This window comes from Lampris incognitus, chromosome 12, assembly GCF_029633865.1.
Source record: "Lampris incognitus isolate fLamInc1 chromosome 12, fLamInc1.hap2, whole genome shotgun sequence".
NCBI lineage: Eukaryota > Metazoa > Chordata > Actinopteri > Lampriformes > Lampridae > Lampris > Lampris incognitus.
In genome coordinates, this window is record NC_079222.1 from 30,687,490 (window position 1) to 30,709,476 (window position 21,987).

A 21,987-nucleotide genomic window follows, 5' to 3' on the forward strand; every position below is an offset into this window, starting at 1 on the left:
TGTTTTTACTGTGACTCTCATCGTTAAACAGACATTGGTTTGTCTTCTCATGTTCTCATGCACCATATTTCCTAATAAAAATATTAAGCAAAAAAAGTACACTGTATTACATAAAAAAACGGAATATGTTGACCTTGCCTTTCTTTCATGACTTGCTCTAAAGGAGGTACATTTTCATTTTCTACTTTAATCATTCATCTATTTCATCATTACCACCCATCACTCCAGGCGTAGTATAAGCAGCACTAGCCCATCCATCACAACCTGTTTCATCCTCTTTTGTCAGTAACCAAGATTAGTTTTGTGATAAAATTTCTCATAAGAAATATGGTGCACAGACTCAAGAGTTTGAATACATCTGTGAACCTACAAACTACAGAGGCATCTTGAGGTTTTAGAATCAGGAGCAGGTAGGTATTGCTACATCATGTCCAGACTCCTTTGTCAAGCACATGTAGGGTCAGTCAGGGCTCCATTTATGGCAGTGAGGGCTTCAGGGTGTGTGCCATTCAAATACTGACCCAAAATCACTTCTTTATTATCAGTATGGGAAAAATCAAAGGAACTCTGCTTTCAGATAAGCAATGAAAAAGTTTCTTTCCGCGGGCTGGCATTCAAATTAATACTTAATACTGTCAAATAAAGCCAACCATTTTGTATATTCTGTACTGTACATTGTACGTATACTGGTAGGCTCTGTCATGTCCATCAACCTCAGGCATGTATGTAAGTAACCTGCTAACATCTATTTTCAGCATCTGATATATTCTCTGCACCATTGCACTTTATCACCTCTTATTTCGCCTGTATAAGTCAACCCTTGTGTATATATATCTAAAGATTGTTGTGTTGTAGTGTTGTTATTCTATGTGTTAAGTACACAGAGAGCCACAAAACCAAGTCAAATTCCATGTAGTGCAAACCTACATGGCCAATAAACATGATTCTGATGATCACAGGCTTGAGTTAGGTCCATTGTTGGAGTTAGGATTTCAAGAGGAATCTGGAGGAGAAATCTCACCCTCAAAGCATGGCTCAATATTACTCAATGCCTGCTGTCCTGATGTCATTGTGCAGTACAGCTGCTGTGACTGTCATTCTCCCTTAAGCTCTTCTTCCTCCTCCTCAAGCAGCACCTCTCCTTTCTCCAGGACAAACTCCAGGGCAGGCCCTCTAGCAGCTCCCTTCTGCACCTCCCCCCCATCTGCCAGACGGAACTTTATGTTCATTCCCAGCTGCTTCTCTGGCTTACCTGGACAGTAAAGAGAGAAAAGAAGAAGAAGAAAAAGATCAGACAGACCAGAATAAGAAGAATTAAATGTGAGGGAGCTACTGAGTATACAATATTCATCACAAGATCTACCATGACAGTGTTTCAGGAGCATACTAAAGAACTTATGGGTAGATACTCCTCCTTCTGGTCCTCACCTTGTCCAAGCTGCCTATCTTGGGCTAGCAACAGTACATCTACATTGCGGTGCTCCTCCAGGGCTTCTGTCAGCACAGCGCCTTCACGGCTGAAAAGGAAGACCAATGGAAGACTAATGTCTATGGTGGAGTCGCCATCTCCAACCATCTGGAAAAGTGGTGTCTCCTCTCTGTTACTCCCCTCACGGTGGTCTAAGAAAAAGCATGTAAAAAGTGTTTGTGAACTACAACTGTGGATGACAGCTAGAAGACAGTGAATCATTTTTAGTTAATTAATTGTTTGAGCTGCATATGTTTGTGAAGAAACAACAAACACAAACCTATTTTTCCTTTTTAGCAGTTAATGTTTGAGGGGTTTTTTTAGGCTTTCTGTAAGAATAATCTAAAATAAATAAATTGAGTGATCCAAAAAAGAACAGCTGGCACCTGTATTTATGCAGAATCACAAAACATATAAGTAAGTGAATAAAAGGTGTCGGGAACAGCAACGAATATCCTGGATAAAGTTTTTTTCTTCGTTTTTTTCTTCAGCAAAACTAGTGGCTTCAGATGCAAGGTATTAAGACAGGGAAATGTGCAGACCTCAAGTTAAAGAATGACCTTTTGACATAATAACAATCTAAAACATATAGCTAAATAAACCCAAGAACCTAAAAAGTGAGGTTGTTTCTTGAAATTGTCCAGTTACAGCAGGACTGTAATCCTGTTGAAAAAGTGCGGAATGACCTCAAGAGGAGATTGCATGTGAGGTTCCATTGCAGAATATGCTTGAGTTCTTTACAAGTAGAATGAGAGAAATTTCTTAAAACAGATTGGGGAATTTATAAAAAAAAATCACTTCTGATGACATCAATCTAAAATGTTCCTCTACTTAATAAAAAAGGTGTTTAGGGAAAAAAAAGACTGATTTAATAATTTTTAGTGTCAGTTCTCAGGGAAAGGTGTGTAGACATTTGGTATTCACTACAGCTACTACATACACTCACCGGCCACTTTATTAGGCACACCTGTCCAACTGCTCGTTAACGCAAATTTCTAATCAGCCAATCACATGGCAGCGACTCAATGCATTTAGGCATGTAGACATGGTCAAGACGATCTGCTGCAGTTCAAACCGAGCATCAGAATGGGGAAGAAAGGTGATTTAAGTGACTTTGAACGTGGCATGGTTGTTGGTGCCAGACGGGCTGGTCTGAGTATTTCACAAACTGCTGATCTACTGGGATTTTCACGCACAACCATCTCTAGGGTTTACAGAGAATGGTCCGAAAAAGAGAAAATATCCAGTGAGCGGCAGTTCTGTGGGCGAAAATGCCTTGTTGATGCCAGAGGTCAGAGGAGAATGGCCAGACTGGTTCGAGCTGATAGAAAGGCAACAGTAACTCAAATAACCACTCATTACAACCGAGGTATGCAGAAGAGCGTCTCTGAACGCACAACACGTCGAACCTTGAGGCAGATGGGCTACAGCAGCAGAAGACCACACCGGGTGCCACTCCTGTCAGCTAAGAACAGGAAACTGAGGCTACGATTCGCACAGGCTCACCAAAATTGGACAATAGAAGATTGGAAAAACGTTGCCTGGTCTGGTGAGTCTCGATTTCTGCTGCGACATTCGGATGGTAGGGTCAGAATTTGGCGTCAACAACATGAAAGCATGGCTCCATCCTGCCTTGTATCAACGGTTCAGGCTGCTGGTGGTGGTGTAATGGTGTGGGGGATATTTTCTTGGCACACTTTGGGCCCCTTAGTACCAATTGAGCATCGTGTCAACGCCACAGCCTACCTGAGTATTGTTGCTGAGCATGTCCATCCCTTTATGACCACAGTGTTCCCATCTTCTGATGGCTACTTCCAGTAGGATAACGCGCCATGTCATAAAGCTCGAATCATCTCAGACTGGTTTCTTGAACATGACAATGAGTTCACTGTACTCAAATGGCCTCCACAGTCACCAGATCTCAATCCAATAGAGCACCTTTGGGATGTGGTGGACCGGGAGATTCACATCATGGATGTGCAGCCAACAAATCTGCAGCAACTACGTGATGCTATCATGTCAGTATGGACCAAACTCTCTGAGGAATGTTTCCAGTACCTTGTTGAATCTATGCCACGAAGGATTAAGGCAGTTCTGAAGGCAAAAGGGGGTCCAACCCGGTACTAGCAAGGTGTACCTAATAAAGTGGCCAGTGAGTGTATATGCCTCTGTATGTTGACATTTCAGATTTCAAAGCAACAAAGCAATGTGTTTCCTTGGAGTTTTCGTGGCAATACTTACCTATGATTATGATTCCTGTGGCCCCAGCCTCTTGCAGCCTACGAGCCTTGCCAACAAACATACAATCTCCACGCAGTGCCACAGCTATATGGCCTTTCAGCTCAGCAGCATTGTATATGGGTCCACATGCTGTGTAGGGAGATGCCTTCACTATGCTGCCCTTGACCTGGGGTACAAGAGTTTATGTACGCATGTGTGATTGAACAAACAAGTGTGTGGACGAAGAGAGAGAAATTTTATATTTGTAAAAGTTACAAAAAAGACACAAAACAAGGGAACTAAAGAAACTAATAAATAAACATCCCATGAGCACAATTGTTCAACAATTTATAAATACATATCTAATTTGAAGCATGATAAATTATTACAAAAAAACATCTTACTCCATGTTCCTGCTTGGTAAGGTCCATTCCAAATTTTGCTGGTCCGGCAGTAAGGACTGTCCTTCCCAAAAAAGGGGGTGATATGAGCTGAACTATGTGTGGCACCACGACTTCTTCTTCTGGTGTCTGGCTTACCTCTGCTACTAGCTTTAACCGGTACAGTCCTTTATGCTCCTAAAAAAGGTTAAAATACCAAAAATTTGACTGTAACAATAACTTCAAGTTATTTTCTTAGGAATAGTTCACTGATGCCAAGCACCATTGTCTTTTCTCAAAAACCTGTTCATATCCATCCATTCATCCATTATCCAAACCGCTTATCCTGCTCTCAGGGTCACAGGGATGCTGGAGCCTATCCCAGCAGTCATTGGGCGGCAGGCGGGGAGACACCCTGGATAGGCCGCCAGGCCATCACAGGGCCGACCATATCTAAAATCAACCGCCAAATAAAATAGAAGAAGATGAGTCCTTGAAGGTTGTGGCTAGATGGGATACAGCCACGGACGGAAGTGACGCAAAATCTTGCCAGGCGTATTTCATTGCTATGGCAATAGCTAGACTAGCTAACCTCCTAAGCTACCGTGAGTTGTAATAATTGGATTGCTGTCCAATTGGGAAAGGTTTTCAGTTGGTTTAACTTGTTCGATAACGTTTCTCTTCTTAGCGATCTAGCTAGCAACTTTAAACCCCTTTGCACACAAAAAAAACCCTTTCCTTTGAATGCTGTTATGATCATTTGAATAACCAGCAAATCCATGACTAAAATTTCATACGCCCTCTTCCTCTAGGTCTACTAAAAATATGCAGTCTTTTCCTTATGCAACACATTGAAGACAATCTTATGTAAAGAATATTTCCTTGGCTGAAAGATGAACATGATATTAAATAAGTTTCATGTACCTAACTCAAAGGTAAGGCCATTGCATCTAGAAATTAAAATATACAACTTTTTTTCCCCCATATTTTTGTGCAACCAGACACTTGGACCAGTTCTGTCTCAGAGTTGAGTCTACGCTGAACAACTTCAGCTGAAAAATGTTTTAAGTGACTGATACATCACCTTCGGTATAGACACTTTACGTTGTCAAAGACGGAGGCTTTTACCTCTGTACTCGCTAAAGTAGCGGCCCTCTTTAAGTGTTATTACCAGGTGTGGAGCCGGGATGACTTAAGGGGGCGAAATTACCTCCTCCAACAGATCAAGCAAAATCTGAGAGGATTCAAAAGAAAATAATTATCTAGGAACTAATTCACATATGAATGATGAATATGTTGCTTATTGAAATATTTTACGAATTGAATTGACTAAGTTAAGTAATGTTCAATAGTTGGTGAAATATGCTACATACGCAGCATACTCAGCAGCGGGCTGTCTTTTTAAATCTATCTACCCCAGAGTCAGAAATTCCCTCTTCATCACTAAAAGGATAATGATTAAGAGCTCAGCCACCACCTACCCTCTGACTCCCAGAGTCTCCTGTCACAGCCTCAGTAAGCGGGGTGAGAGAAATGCCCATGCTTTTCAAGAACTCCACTGGCTCCATACCATTGTCATGAAGCGGTAGTTCAATTTCCCTTTTTCAAAACAAAACACAAATACGCATTGATTAACCATGAACAAAGACCAAGACACAAACAGAATTAGAAAAAAAAAACCTGTGGAAAAAAAAGAATAAAAAGGCTATGGTGTAAAAACATTATACTAGTCATCTCTCTCCAAATTTAACAAACTCTTGCGTGGACACACACCTGACAGGCAAGGAGTGGAAGGCCCGTCCCACTCCAGTGAGGTACTTGTAGCTGTCCCGGATAGTCTTGGCAAAGGAAGGGTTGTTGGGAAATAAGGTCTGGGTACTGGGGCAGGAGTATGTGAACAGGTCCTCTTCTTGGGAAATTGGAGTAACCATCTGAATCAGAAAACACATCTATCATGTAAAAACCCAGCCATTTCTTTATAAATGGAATAGCAAAGGAGATCACCAACACATAAGGTATTTACAGACTACATGATATACAGTGTGTAAATAGTTACATACAATATGCAAATTTTCTCATTTGGCAGATGTACTCTTGTGTCAGTCTGCTACATGCACCTTAGAGCAATGAATAGTAATAATATCACAGTTAAGAGTGTATGTCATATCAATTGCAACTGGAATAAGTGTGTGACACAAAGATAACCAGTAGTAACACAAATAATAGTCAAGTTATGTCAATTTGTATTGTACAGCCCATTATCACAAATTACAAATTTGCCTCAGTGGGCTTTACAGCAACACAACATCCTGTCCTTAGACCCTCGCATGGGATAAGGAACAACTCCCTGAAAAAAAAAAACAACCCTTTAACAGGGAGAAAAAATAGGTAGAAACCTCAGGGAGAGCAACAGAGGACGGCTCTCTCTCCCAAGATAGACAGAAGTGCAATGAATGTTGTGTTTACACAATTTACAGAATACAAAATTGAAAGAGGATAACAGAATTATAATGGAATTATCAATTATATGAAGAATATGATGAGGAGGATGCCAAGCAGTGTCCAGATTCCACCGGAACAGCCCAAGACCTGAGCCACGCGACCACCATCACCACGTAGACCTGACAGGAGGACAGACTACACATGCACACAAGAGAGACTCACATCACATCATTCACATAAGCAGGAGAAGAGAAAAAAACTAAACAAAACCAAAACAAAACACAGTCACACATCTGAGTGAGAAAAGGGTGTAACATTGAAACAGGATAACAAAATTATATGGATTTATAAGATGTATACAAAGAAAATGTGATGAGGAGGATGCCAAGCAGTGTCCAGGTGGTGACCACAATCACCATGGAGACCTGGGAGGAGGACAGACTGCACGTGCACACAAGGGAGACTCACATCAATCCAATCACACACACAGAAGAAGAGAAAGGAGAAGACATCATTCAGAGAGAGAGAAAAGACATGTGAGAGAAGAGAACAGTTTGCAATAGTCAATAATCTATACTCGATAATCTCGTCGGCAGAACAGTGATTGGTAAATTCATTGAGACAGGAACTGACCTGCCATGCAGTACAGGTTGTGAAGAGCTCAACTTAAAGACAACTAATTGTAGGTTAAGGCAAAAAGATGAGTTTTAAGTTTGGATTTAAAGGACTCAACAGACTCTGGTTGTCTGATGGCAGCAGGCAGGTTATTCCACAAGAACAGGGCCTGATAGGAAAAGGCCCTGCCACCAGCTGGCTTCCTTTTAACTTTGGGTACACACAGGAGCCCTGTATTTTGACAGCAAAGAGCTCGAGATGGAATGTACAGTTTAAGGAGCCCAGACAGGTAATATGGGCAAGCCCATTTAGGATTTTATAAGTCAGCAGAAGCACCTTGAAGTCTGATCTAACATGAATAGGAAGCCAATGAAGGGAGGCAAGAATTGGTGTAATATGGTCAAATTTTCTAGCTTTAGTTAGGATTGTAGCTGCAGCATTTTGAACCATCTGAAGACTTTTAGTACTAGCATGTGGCAGACCTGAAAACAGAACATTATAGTAATCAAGTCTGGATGAAACAAATGCATGTATTACAGTCTCTGCATCAACCATGGACAGGAAAGACCAAATTCTAGCTGTGATACTTAAGTGAAAAAAAGGCAGTCTTGGTATGGCAGCAGTATGGTTTCATGCCAGAAAAGAACACTACAGATGCGATGTTTGCTTTGAGAATGTTGACGGACAAGTATAGAGAAGGCCAGAAGGATTTACATTGTGTCTTTGTGGGTTTAGAGAAAGCACATGACAGGGTGCCGAGAGAAGAGGTGTGGTATTGTAGAAGGAAGTCAGAGAAGTATGTAGGAGTGGTGCAGGACACATATGAGGGCAGTGTGACAGTGGTGAGGTGTGCGGTAGGAGTGACAGATGGGTTCAAGGTGGAGGTTGGATTACATCAACGATTGGCTCTGAGCCCTTTCTTGTTTGCAATGGTGACAGACAGGTTGACAGACAAGATCAGGCAGGAGTCTCCGTGGACGATGATGTCCATAGATGACATTGTGATCTGTAGCGTGTAGCGTAAGTAAGGAGCAGGTTGAGGAGAGCCTGGAGAGGTGGAGGTATGCACTGGAGAGAAGAAGAATGAAAGTCAGTAGGGGCAAGAGGGAATACATATGCATGAATGAAGGAGGACATTGGAATGGTGAGGATGAAAGGAGTAGAGGTGACGAAGGTGGATGAGTTAAAATACATGGGGTCAACTGTTCAAAGTAACAGGGAGTGAGGAAGGCAGTTGAAGAAGAATGTGCAGGCAGAGTGGAGAAGAGTGTCAGGAGTGATTTGTGACAGAAGGGTACCAGCAAGAGTTAAATATGCTAAGATTTTCGTTGGGAGTGACAAAGTTGGACAGGATTAGGAATGAGTATATTAGAGGTACAGCTCAGATTGGACGGTTAGGAAACAAAGCAAGAGAGGTGAGATTGAGATGGCTTGGACATGTGTGGAGGAGACATGCTGGGTATATTGGGATAAGGATGCTGAAAATTGAGCTACCAGGCAAGAGGAATAGAGGAAGGCCAAAGAGGAGGTTTATGGATGTGGTGAGGGGGGACATGCAAGTGGTTGACGTGACAGAGGAAGATGCAGAGGACAGGAAGAGATGGAAATGGATTAGTAGCTGTGGTGACCTCTAATGGGAACAGCCGAAAGAGGAAGACAGTGGAGTGAAACACTTAAGAGTGTAAAATGAAAGGACATTTTGAAAAGAGCAGATAAAGCAGATAGAGTGGTAGTGGTATGGAATAATCTAGATTTTGATGATTTTTTTTACCCTTTAGCTGCTAAATTTCTTATTAATTAATTATATTGGAAAGCACATATCTATTGTTTACAAAATGTAGTTTGCTTCATTTTGACAGTGGGGGAAAAGGCAACTGGGACTCGACTTTTACGGTCTTCTGGTCATCTCTGACAAATGGAATTTCAATCAGGAACCAAGATGCAACAATTTATCACTAGAAACAAACTTGACACATAGTAGTATCAGTAAAGTTATATTCAGCGTCAGATCTGAGTTATTCAAATGCTAATAGTAATTACCCTTTCATTTTTGAGCAGAGCAGAACAGATTTGCTCTGTGTCCTCTCCCCAATTGTACTTGGCCAATTACCCTATTTTCCGAGCTGTCGGTCGCTGCTGCACCTCCTCTGCTGATTCGGGGAGGGCTGCAGACTACCACACATCTCCTCCGATACATGTGGAGTCGCAAGCCCCTTCTTTTCACCTGACAGTGAGGAGTTTCGCCAGGGAGACGTAGGGCGTGGAAGGATCATGCTATTCCCCCCAGTTCCCCCTTCCCCCCGAACAGGTGCCCCGACCGACCAGAGGAGGTGGTAGTGCAGCGACCAGGACACATACCCACATACTTTATTATTACTTATCATTTATTTTATTGCTTGATTACATTATGAAACACCTGTGCAAAGATTATCGGGGGAAAAAAACTGTTAACTGCAGTAAATAAACAAGTGAAACCCGTCTCACGGCGGTGGCTTGGCTCAGTTTTGTGCAGGAGAACCTCAACTACTGAGGGATGACCTCAAAATGAGCTGTTGATTGCCCCATGTGAAACTAGAAATGTTCCTTAAATTCAGCCCTGGTAACAATGTATCAAGATCACAAAGGTTCCAGCTTCAGAAACTGACCGTTGGGTGAGAAGGCAATCCAAGTTTACAACCCAATATTTGGTCTCATTTATTAAAAAAAAAAAAAACAACAACTTTCAGTTACATTAAGGTGTACTGTATATATGTAGGTCTGTGTGTGTGTGTTTTTGCAAGTGTGTAAGAGATAGTATCCTCACTGTGTTGTTGCCCAGGCAGGGCGGCTGGGCAGTGGACAAAGAGACGGGTAGGAGGTGGGCCTCTGTAGTGAAGATGTAGTCATCAATGTCGAAGGGCAGCTTGCTCTTCTCAGAGAACAGCAGGTACAGGTATTTAAACATCTCCGCCAGGAAAAATGAGTCCATCCTACAAACAAACCATTTTCAAGCCACACATTTTTCTTCCAAAATACAACAAGTTACTTTTACAAAAGTTCAACTATGTGATCAAGAAATATAAACCACATTAATAAAAGATCACGTATACAACCGGACTTTCAACTAGCCTGTAGGAAAATCAAACATGTACCAATCAGTTGTAAAAGATATTTGCCCCCACACACTACCTGTCTTCATGTGTCCCTGTACGGACATCTTGCACAGCAGCAAAACCACAAGGCACCCTGGCATAGGCATTGAGCTTCTCCACAATGGATTGTCCCACCCTGAGGTAGTAGGGGTCACCCGTGGCCTGTAAAGAGCAAAACTTGATCCCACCCAGAGTTCTTACACATTACTTTTAGTATTGTCTTTATGCATGCTCAATAATCCAGCTAAGAAAAGCAAAGATTCAACTTTCTTTGACACTTTCAGTACTATTTTGAACCCTTTTGTGTATTTACTTTGTAAATATGTAAAATTCTTTCACCTTATAGAGGTAGTAAGTGCTTTCGGCAAATTCTGGCCTAAGAGGGTGTTGGCCCCAATGAACGCGGAACTCGGTGGTGAAAGCCTAAAAAGAGAATGAAAAAATCATGTTGAATCAACACTGCTGACTCCTCTGAATCATGTCTAAAATCTGAGCTTTTCTTTTTATTTCAATGAAATCAAATAAACCACTTGTTTTTTTACAGTATTGTCAAGATATATGGTTTTCATAACACGAGGGACCTGCATCACATACTTTGAAAAATATTCATTCATCATTAGCCAGGGTTATTGTTTATCAATTTGTTTTTTCATAGGGATACATTACAAATCTATTATTTCAAATGTGCAGTTACTTAAAATGAGGTGAGCTCTGCAAACTTCGCAGAGGAGATGCCTTACCTCTGGCAGAAATTTGTGCTGTTTGGTGACTTGGTATAGCATTTCATGGGTCTCAATGGCAGGCTTTAGGTCTCCTCTCAAAACCTGTTGAACAGGTTAACAAGACATTTGAGTGTTACCAAACCTAAGTTTACCAAACTAGTCATTTTCAATTACCGTATTTCCTGGACTATAAATCACATTTTTTTTACTCATCTGGCTGGTCCTGTGACTTATATTTCAAAGTGACTTATACGATGTAATTTTGTGGGACGAATACACTGCATTTCAAATAAGGCCACTAAATGACACTGTTTACTCTTGTGACGCAATTGAAAATACTGTACCATAGTGATGTGCTGGTCGGGCAGGTTTGAGTGAGCCGACTAGAAAATATCACGGGTTTGGGTGGGTGGGTCAAAAAGTGACAAAGCAGCGATCCGAGTAAATTATAAATAACTTACAGAAACATTGCATGCAATAGGCTAGCCTGTGCATTACTAGTCCACCTTCTCTTCCTCTCTCTGTGTAACTCTCGTTCTCTCAAACACACACACAGGTATGCAAGCAGCTTCACATCAATTTGCAATCGTGGTTTTGGTCAGTGCATGTGTTTTAGAGTGCTGAGGTTTCACATATGAGGTTTTTTCCCTAAGTTGTAACTGTAGCTTTTGCTTACACCACCAAAACTCTTATTTGGTCAGAAAGAGGAGGCTTCAGTGTGTGTGTGTGTGTGTGTGTGTGTGTTTGTGTGTTTGTGTGTTTGTGCGTGTGCGTGCGTGTGTGTGTGTGTGAGCGAGAAAGAGAGAGACAGAGTTAATGTCTTTGAAGATAGGTTACTTGTTTTGCTGCTATTTAACAATAAAGACCACCGTTTGGAACAATTCTTCTGTTCATTTAGTAGCCTAGACCCACACAATATTAGGCTAAGATACAATAGGCTATGCTATTTCTTGCAATCAGAGTATTATGCTGGGCAAATAGCCCAAAAATGAAATAGTACAACACTGTTCCCTTTGCTGTACCATAGGCTAAATTTGGAGGTTCGCAGGTTGGGTCGGGTAGTTAATTAATGCAAATTTTAGCAGATAGGGCGGGGCAGATTGGCTCTCATAACAGGTCATGTGGGTAAATTACATCACAGTCATTTAGCTGACGCTTTTATCCAAAGCGACTTACAATAAGCGCATTTAACGTAGGAAATCAGGAGAACTACTAGTTATCAGAGGTCATAAGTGCATCTAAACAAGCATCTAAGAGCAAAACCAGTGCTAAAGTAAAAGCGCAAGAAAGAGTTTTTTGTTTTTTAAATGAGTGAATACAATAAGTGCTAAGAACAAGTAACAGGGTAGTAGTTCTTGAAGAGATGAGTTTTCAACCTGCGCCGAAAGATGGGCAGCGACTCCGCTGTCCTGACATCAGTGGGGAGTTCATTCCACCACTGTGGGGCCAGGACAGAAAAGAGCCGTGACCGGGTCGATCGGCAGCAGGGGCCTTTGAGCACAGGGGCAACCAGGCGTCCCAAGGCAGCAGAGCGAAGTGGTCGGGCGGGGGTGTAGGGCTTGACCATGGCCTGGAGATAGGAAAGAGCTGTTCCTTTCACTGCCCTGTAGGCTAGCACCAGAGTCTTAAATTGGATGTGAGCAGCTACTGGGAGCTAGTGTAGGGACATGAGAAGGGGAGTTGTGTGGGAGAACTTAGGGCGGTTGAACACCAGACGAGCTGCAGCTTTCTGAACAAGCTCCAGAGGTCTGATGGCTGACGCCGGGGCGCCAGCAAGGAGGGAGTTGCCGTAGTCCAGCCAGGAGATGACAGGTACAGGTATTAAATAACCCTGACCCACACATCACTACTGTCCCACCACATAAATGCGACTTATACACCGAAGCGACTTCCAAAACAACTACCGGCCTATTTCCAATTTCCATTCATTTCCAAAGTCCTTTAGAGGGTAGTTGCATTTCAACTCCAGACATACTTTGATAACAATAATCTCTTTGAACAATTTCAGACTGGCTTTCATCCCAAGCATAGCACAGAAACAGCCCCTCTAATGCTAGCCCTCATCTGGCTAGCATTGGAGTTGGGGGCATTGTGTATCAGTGGTTCGCTTCCTACCTTACAGACAGAACACATTTTGTAACAAATTCAGAATTACCGGTCAGAAAATTTGATAGTTCCTCATGGAGTTCCACAGGGTTCAGTGTTGGGGTTCCTCCTGTTTATTTTTTTGCTCCTCCCTCTTGGCAACATCTTCCATCACTGTGGTAACCATTTCCACTGATATGCTGATGATACACAGCTTTATGTGTCCACTAAGCCCACTTCCACTCTTCCCTCCAGTACCCTCACTGCTTGTCTCCATGATATACAGATATGGATGACTAACATTTATCTGAAATTCAACAGTAGTAAAACTCAGCTACTCCTCATTGGCACTAAATCTACACTCTCAAAAACTAATATTTGCTCACTCCCCATTGCTGGAGCCACCATACCTGTCTCTGCTCAGGCTAAGAGCCTTGGTGTTATCCTAGATCGTACCCTTTCCTTTTCCAGTCATATAAATAATGTCTCCCGGATTGCCCTTTTCCATCTAAGAAATATGCTCTATTGCTTATTGTGTGTTTTATTGTTGATAGTACTGACATTTTTAACTACTTTGTCTTATTGTATTTGATGTAAGGAGACCTTGAGTATCATGAAAGGTGAATTTAAATAAAATGTTTATTATCCATCCATCCATTATCTGAACCGCTTATCCTCTCTCAGGGTCACGGGGATGCTGGAGCCTATTCCAGCAGTTATTATTATTATTATTGTTAGTGGTTAGCGCGGTCGCCTCACAGCAAGAAGGTCCTGGGCTCAAGCCCCGGGGTAGTCCAACCTTGGGGGTCGTCCCGGGTCATCCTCTGTGTTGAGTTTGCATGTTCTCCCCGTATCTGCGAGGGTTTCCTCCGAGTGCTCCGGTTTCCTCCTCCCACAGTCCAAAGACATGTAGGTCAGATGAATCGGACATACTAAATTGTCCCCAGGTATGAATGTGTGTGTGTGTGTGTGTGTGTGTGTGTGTGTGTGTTGGCCCTGTGTGATGGCCTGGCGGCCTGTCCAGGGTGTCTCCCCGCCTGCCATCCAATGACTGCTGGGATAGGTTCCAGCATCCATGTGACCCTGAGAGCAGGATAAGCAGTTCAGATAATGGACGGATGGGATGTTTATTTCCTCGCAACAACAAGTTTTTTGCTGAGTGTGGCCTGTTCTGGTGTACAACGCAGTAGTGCTGCCCCCTCTACTGTATGGGTCAGAAACCCGAATCAAATATAGCAGACACCTGAAGGCACTCGAGGATTACGAACAGCGATGCCTCAGGAAGATTCTTAAGATCAGCTGGGAGGATAAGCGCACCAACTTCAGCGTCCTCAAGGAGGCCAACATGCCTACTATAACTGCCACCATCACACAACATCAGCTGAGATGGACTGGCCAGGTCCTACGCATGTCTGACTCTCTCCTCCCGAAACAAGTCCTTTACTCTCAGCTAGTGACAGGATGTCGTGCCCCAGGAGGACAAAGGAAGCGCTATAAAGATAACATCAAGGCCCACATCAAAAGGTTTGGCATCGACCTTGACACCTGGGAACAAGCAGCAAAAAACAGTGAGGCCTGGAGACTGGCAGGGTGCTGGGCACTACAACCATGACCTCCACTGTGCTGTTGAAAACAAGTGCAGACTCAGAAAGGAGCAAGTTACCAGAAAGGCCCAAACCACATCCCCAACCACTTCTTCACACCCTGGCCCAAATTGCCTTAAAATATGTGGCTTCAGGATTGGCCTCTACACCCACCTGAAGACCCACAAGGACCTAGAAGGAGGACAGTCATACTCGACCCCGAGTGACCACCAATGATGATGATCTTATATTTGTTGTAATGCAGCCAGAGGTAGGACACTGACCTGTAGACCAGGGAAAAAGGCAAGGAGAGAGTCCATCCAGCTGCGCACACTCACAGTTGGGTTGTGCATGTGCACATTGAGTAGCAGGGGGGGCTGAATGATGTATTTCATAATGGCACTGTAATGCTGTCACACAAGAACAGTATGAGCAGTCAGTAAACAGCAGAAAAGTCACTATTAACAAACAAAGCAAGTGGCGATTGTATTTGGAATTATATTGCATTTGCAGGTTGCTTTATATACGGAAAAAGGTAAGGGGACTTACAATGTTAAACCTCTCCAAATAAACATTGTCTCCAAGCAGAATGTAGGCTTTCATTAGGTACTCATAGTATGAGTCGATGCCAGCGCCAACTCCACTGTCTTCAAATTTAGGTGAGAAAATGAAATTATCAGTTAGCAATGGAATAAGAGCTCACAAACTACCCTGTGATCTCTCAAATGGAGTGTATTAGAGTTCCTTTTTGTTCTATACATTATAAACCATCCATCCATCCATCCATTATCTGAACCACTTATCCTGCTCTCAGGGTTGCAGGGATGCTGGAGCCTATTCCAGCAATCATTGGGCGGCAGGCGTTGAGACACCCTGGACAGGCCACCAGGCCATCACAGGGCTGACACACACACACACACACACACATCCATTCATACAAAGGGGCAATTTAGTATGGCCAATTTACCTGACCTACATGTCTTTGGACTGTGGATGGAAACCGGAGCCCCCGGAGGAAACCAACACAGACACAGGGAGAACATGCAAACTCCACACAGAAGACAACCCGGGATGATCCACCAAGGTTGGACTACCCCAGGGCTCGAACCCAGGACCTTCTTGCTGTGAGGTGACTGCGCTAACCACTGTGTCACTGTGCTGCCCACATTATAAACCCAGTTTTAAATATTTTTTGAGTATTTATAGTTCCAAATGGGTCTCGTCAGTGGCAAAATTGTATTGGACTGTAGCGGCCTCACCCCTGCGGACCCAATCTCCATTATGGATATTTATGACTGTCCCCACTAAGTCACTTCCTCTCTGTCTCTTCTCCCATAGGACATCAAGAGCTTTCCTCGCATGCTCCTGCAATAGAGGAAATGGCATTAAGGCAAACAAAAGCCTACATTTCTGACAAAAACCACAGTCATGATATATTGTTTCATCATTTAACAATTTAGATTGTGCATATTAGTGGCTACAACATACCATAAACAAAAATTACACTTTAGATTAGTTTTAGCAATCACAGTCATACATTTGGAGTGCACGGCAAATAAAAAGCTTTGGTATGTCCTCTAATCTTTGCCCTAACCTCATTCACACGACAATCAAAATAAAGGGTTTACTGTTTCCGATTTCCCTCACGTCACAATTTTCTCTACACAAGATCAATTCTGAACACCTGGGCTGTGCAGGTATTTGTCATCTTGTTGGCATCTTTGTGAGTTTGGATTCAGACTCTGAAATGTCTCCAATGCATGAGCTATGTATGGACTACCAAGCTAAGCTACTTTCTGTTCCAAAATAGGTTTGACAGACTAGAAGAGTCTTTTATTCACTCAGATTTATGTTTTGGATGCACATACAAACAATCCAGAGGGATACAAACAAAAACCCTTTAAAATATAAAACACCATAAATAATAACACAAAAAACAGCTTACTGTTGTTTAAACGTTTTAGGTTTAATAAAAGGTGAAGTAAATACCTCAAACACAGTGTCCCCAGACAGTCTGCTGAGAGCAGCAAACTCTAGGATCATGGTCCCAGCACAGGCTGTGCATGTTTCTGACTCTGTGCCAGTGCGTGAGAGGGGGTTTAGGACCCCATACCGCAAGTTCACCTGGAAACCCAAATGGCAATATTCATACACATACATATCAAAATTGCAGGTTATGTATAGCAAAACAAAATTCCAAATCTCAGACTGAATCAATTTGTGATGAAAAAAAACTTTAACTTAACTTTTAACTTAACAGCATATCCTTCATCAGTTATGTGATATTTGAAAAACTAATACAACTCTGACTGCTGGATGTTCGCTCTAGCATCTTATTAAAAATAAATCTGGCAAGAACCTATGATTTAAAAAGCAGTAATACCCTGGGGTAGGGTAGGCCACTTGTGGTATTGAAGGCAGGCAATAATCTATGACCCAGCTCTTTTGCCATGTGTAGCAGCTCATCTCCATACCACTGCATCCTTTCCCCACGCTGTCGAAGTAGGTCAGCCATCACATGTGCTCCCAAAAGACCTCTAGGGAAATATCATTAAAGCCATAAGAAAATTATGGATGGATTAAAGAACATATAATTAAAAAAATTAATGAGGGAAAGGGATAACTTGATGGTAAACTGAGCATTGTTATAGTAGTTCTGTTGCGAATAGCAATAAGATGCAAAACTGAAGTGAACCAGTGCTGTGGACAAGTTCCGCCCAAAAAAATGAACACATTTAATTCCTGTCAGATGTGTCATTACACATCGACATACTGGAAAAAGAACAAAAAATTGCAAAAAGTAAGTTGGTACAAGACATCTAATATACCCTAGGACTCTGATGTTTGTTTCAAAGACGGACACAACCACATCATTGTCCAGTCGAACATCCCTCATGGTCTTCCTTACTGCATCCTCAAATTCATCAAGCTTGTTTAGCACCTGTTTATACACACAAACAGATGGCCAAAAACCCACACATGTACAGACGGAGATTAACATTTCTCAATGACTATCACATTTATTTGGTTCCTAAGGGGCATGCTTGTAAAATACTGTTGATATGATAACATCTAATAAACTTAATCCAGTAGATAAGGCATATAAAGATAGTTATTTTATTTGATGTTATCACACTATAAATGGTGTACAGTATTGGTGGTTTCTTGAATTATCTGCTAAAAGACTCCACAGGAAGTTCTAAAACATGAAGTGCATGTTACAGAGAGAGACATGCTCAGAAGACTAAAGGTTAACTTGAGATGCTGAAGAATTCCACCTAACATCTCTTGAACAAAACTGAAGCTTCAGGCAACATCTAGCATCTCCATTGTAACACAATGTTATTTAATGTGACAATGATTCATTCATTCATTATCCAAACTGCTCATCCTACACTCAGGGTCATGGGGATGCTGGAGCCTATCACCTGACCTACATGTCTTTGGACTGTGGGAGGGAACCGAAGCACCCGGAGGAAACCTACGCAGACACGGGGAGAACATACAAACTCCACACAGAGGATGACCCGGGACGACCCCCAAGGTTGGACTAGCCGAGGCTCGAACCCAGGACCTCTGTGCTGTGAGGCAACCACGCTAACCATTGCACCACTGTGCCACCGTGACAATGATTCTTACATTTCAAATTACAATGTGGGGCAACACTTTCTGTGCGACAGTTTCTGTTGAGTGACTGTTTTTTAGAAGTGCTGAACAACCGAGAATGCATTAACCTTTAATGACTTTCAATCAAGAGTTCGCCATCTTTATGTATGTCACCTATTTAGACATGAAAAAAACAAGCCACAGGAAATACTCACCACCAAGGTATCAAGGGTGTCTATAAGTGTGAGCGAAAACCTACAAGGCAGAGGAAAGCTCATGAAGACCTGCGACACAGCACAGTGGAATTTGTATATTGTTTCTTTGGTTCAATCCTGTCTTAATATACATTAGACAATATTCTGGTAAATAAGGAGGCTGTTGTATTTGAAGTTAACATACATTTTTCAAGGTGTGTGGTACATAGTAATAGAGGGACTGCATCATATATGAATACTTTAATAGCCTTCTTGAAAATCTTTTTTTGGGAGGGTGATTTCTCCCCAATTGTATCCAGCCAATTACCCCACTCTTCCGAGCCGTCCCGGTCACAGCTCCACCCCCTTGGCTGATCCAGGGAGGGCTGAAGACTACCTATCTAAGTGACCGCTTCAGTCTAAACTGGCTGCAGGTATCCCCACCCTTATAAACAATACAGTGGCATAACGACCGAAACCAACGATCAGTTTCATATGCAAATAGGCGTGACCTTTAACTAGAGTTACAATGGCCATGTGTACTATTCACAGAGATTTGGGAATGGTTGTATTTACTCCCACTCTTTCAAGGATGAGGATGTGCACATCCTTGATAGGGAGGAACGCTGGTTTGAATGGAGAGTCAAAGAGGCCATCTATGTTAAGAGGGAATGACCATCACTGAACTGAAGGGGGTGGGGGGCTAAGAGTACATCTGTCGCCATCTTACAATGCTGTGATTGCAAACATTCCCAAATCCTCTGTAAATAGTACACCTGGCCATTGCAACTCTAGTTAACGCTCACAGCAATTTGCATATGAAACCAATCATTTTTTTCGGTCGTGAAGGACAGCTCAGGTCAGACGGTTTGGAGACAAAGCAAGAGAGGCAGCATTGAGATGGTCTGGACATGTGTGGAGGAGAGATGCTGGGTATATTGGGAGAAGGATGCTGAATATGAAGCTGCCAGTGAAGAGGAAAAGAGGAAGGCCAAAGAGGAGGTTTATCAATGTGGTGAGAGAGGACATACAGGTGGCTTGTGTGAAAGAGGAAGATGCAGAGGACAGGAAGAGATGGAAACAGGTGAGCCGCTGTGGTGACCCCTAACGGGAACAGCCAACAGTAGATGCCACTGTATTGTTTATAAGGTTGGGGATACCTGCAGTCAGTTGAGATTGAAGAGGTCATTTAGATGAGTGATAAAACATTTCTCTCTCAAAAAACATGGTGTCCAGATCAACTGATTCAACTTTCTGATTTAAAAATATTGTGAAATATTTTGTTCACATCACGATAGGGTAAGATGACAAACTTAAGAATCAGAGACTAAACATGTTTTGTGACCATATCCCATAAATCATGTTCCGTTCAGCTAGTCAGAGGGCCAATTAGAGTAAATGCTGTTTTTATTGCAGCCTCTGAGGATGCACAAGCCAGCGCATCCTTAGTGTCGGTCCCAACCCTGGACAAATGGGGAGGGTTGCGTCAGGAAGGGCATCCGGTGTAAAATCTTTGCCAAATCAAATATGCGGATCATAGATAAGATTTCTTATTTTTAATCACACATTATCAACTTCAGCATTCAATATTAAGAACTGCCTGATGACAGGGGGCCAGTAAAGTGTCAACTTGAGCCAAGTGACTGGTAATGTCTTAACAAAAAGTTTGGTTTCACCATTTCTCAACAGAGAATTCCGTGTCTCTATTTTACTTACACACTCTCCTCTGTGTTGCTTGACTACAAGCAACTTCCTAGAGTTGTAAGGAGTGGACATAGCAGTGGATACCTCATATTGGAAATCAAAAACAAAATGTCTGTGTTCTTGTTGTAGAAGAACTGGTTTGCTTGGGTTAAAATTTGTTGTATTTTAGCTCTATTTATACATTTACAGTAGAGCATTGCATGTATTGGGATATAAATCGTATTGTGACCCATGTATCGTGGCATTGACAATACCCAGCCCCATATTTTACTGTACTATAGAATAACAAGTTTTCAACAGAATTATTATTTTAAGAATTATTATTTCAAAAAATTTGACTTTGTCTCATGATAAATCCATGGAGGAGATTCCAGCGCTACACAGATGTCATGCATTGTCTGGTATTTTAGTGTTCACCGGACTGAAAGTTGCAAGGGCAAACACTGCTGTAGATGGCATGTTGAATTGGATTGTGAACTTACTTTCCAAGGGAGTCATCTATGTCACCTCTGTTGGGCTCCAAGCCACGAACTCTTCCCCTGCAACTTAGAGGCATCAGCTCATCTGCTGGGTAAGCGTATTTCTGGAGCATAATCACGGGACATGGTCAGTCTACTGACATGATCCTTAGTAAAAGATAACTAAAGCTTTCAACAAAGAACCATGTAGCCTTGAAGTCAATTAGACTCATTCTTAATTAAGACTCTTACTAGGACTTATTCCTGGCCATCTACCTTTCCCCAGTTGAGCTACAACTGATCTCTTGACAATCAACACATTCCAAAATGTCTTCTGTCATATCTATTTTGCCTAACCAGAGATTCTGCCAAACTCTGGTCATCTCTTATAAAGATAATAACTTTTACAACTGCAAAAATGGCATTAATCAAAAGCTGTTACATTATGTGATACGGCAACTTTATGTAGACTGGTTTTATGTTATTGTCAACCCTTACCATGTAACTGCCATAAGCATGGTCAAACATCTCAACAATCTGGTCCCTACAATAAAAATATGGGGAAAAAAAAGATTGAATGTGACAAAAAATAAAGTGGTAATACTTAATTGGGTAGTGGAATCTCCCCTCCCTCACACATTTAAATTAGTTGGCAATAACACACATACCGTTTTTAATGTAAAGACTACATGTACTTCACCTGATTACGGTCTTCTCCTCTGGTGTCATGTTCTGGCTCTCTTTACAACTGGCCCAGCAGAGAAGACTGGCGAGCCATAGTATCTTAAGCATCACTCCAATGCCAGGGTGATGGTCCATTTCCCAGCAATGATGATATCCTTTTGCCCTCATTGAAACTCCCAACAGGCTAAATTATAAAGGGTTTAGTGTTGACTGACAGACCGGCTACCCTTTGCCCTACGGCCACACAAAAATCAAACAGTTCTGCAAGCATGTCCCCCTCCCCACTTTAAAAACATGGTCCGTATTTTCCAAGGAAGCCAAATTGTTGAGATGCAACTATATACTTTTTACTGACATTAGCTACCTTCAAACATTATTTCCATTTCTTAGCCACTGTGAATGCCTTCCATCTGAAGTCTTCTTCGTGACATCCACATTTCTGTTGTGGAAATCAATGAAATCGTATTGTTGAAGTCAAATTTGCATACAAAATCTGGACTAAGCAAGGGTTGACCTCCCAACTAATATTAACTTTTAGCTTACAAAAAGGGACCAAACGATGCATTTACTGCTGTTGGCATCAGTGATTCGTGTGTAAATAATGTTTTTTTAATCTACCATGTTGGAGGAAATACGAATAAATTTGCTATAGAGCCGGCTAATTGTTAGCTTGGCAACAATGGGACAGGAAGGGT

General features: G+C 42.1%; 1 protein-coding gene across 1 annotated transcript; it reads right to left on the bottom strand.

Annotated features, from left to right (window-relative positions):
- Positions 1–992: 992 nt before the first annotated feature.
- On the bottom strand, positions 993–21,575 carry si:ch211-282j22.3 (ER degradation-enhancing alpha-mannosidase-like protein 3). The gene is given in 20 exon segments (XM_056290452.1): positions 993–1,252; positions 1,429–1,620; positions 3,710–3,875; positions 4,093–4,266; positions 5,550–5,667; positions 5,842–5,999; positions 9,929–10,094; positions 10,294–10,418; positions 10,596–10,679; positions 10,997–11,080; positions 14,931–15,056; positions 15,196–15,293; positions 15,906–16,011; positions 16,636–16,770; positions 17,030–17,183; positions 17,475–17,587; positions 18,468–18,507; positions 20,633–20,733; positions 21,107–21,152; positions 21,309–21,575. Coding segments are annotated over 20 exon segments (2,598 nt in total). The 5' UTR covers positions 21,461–21,575.
- Between the last annotated feature and the right edge of the window lie 412 nt (positions 21,576–21,987).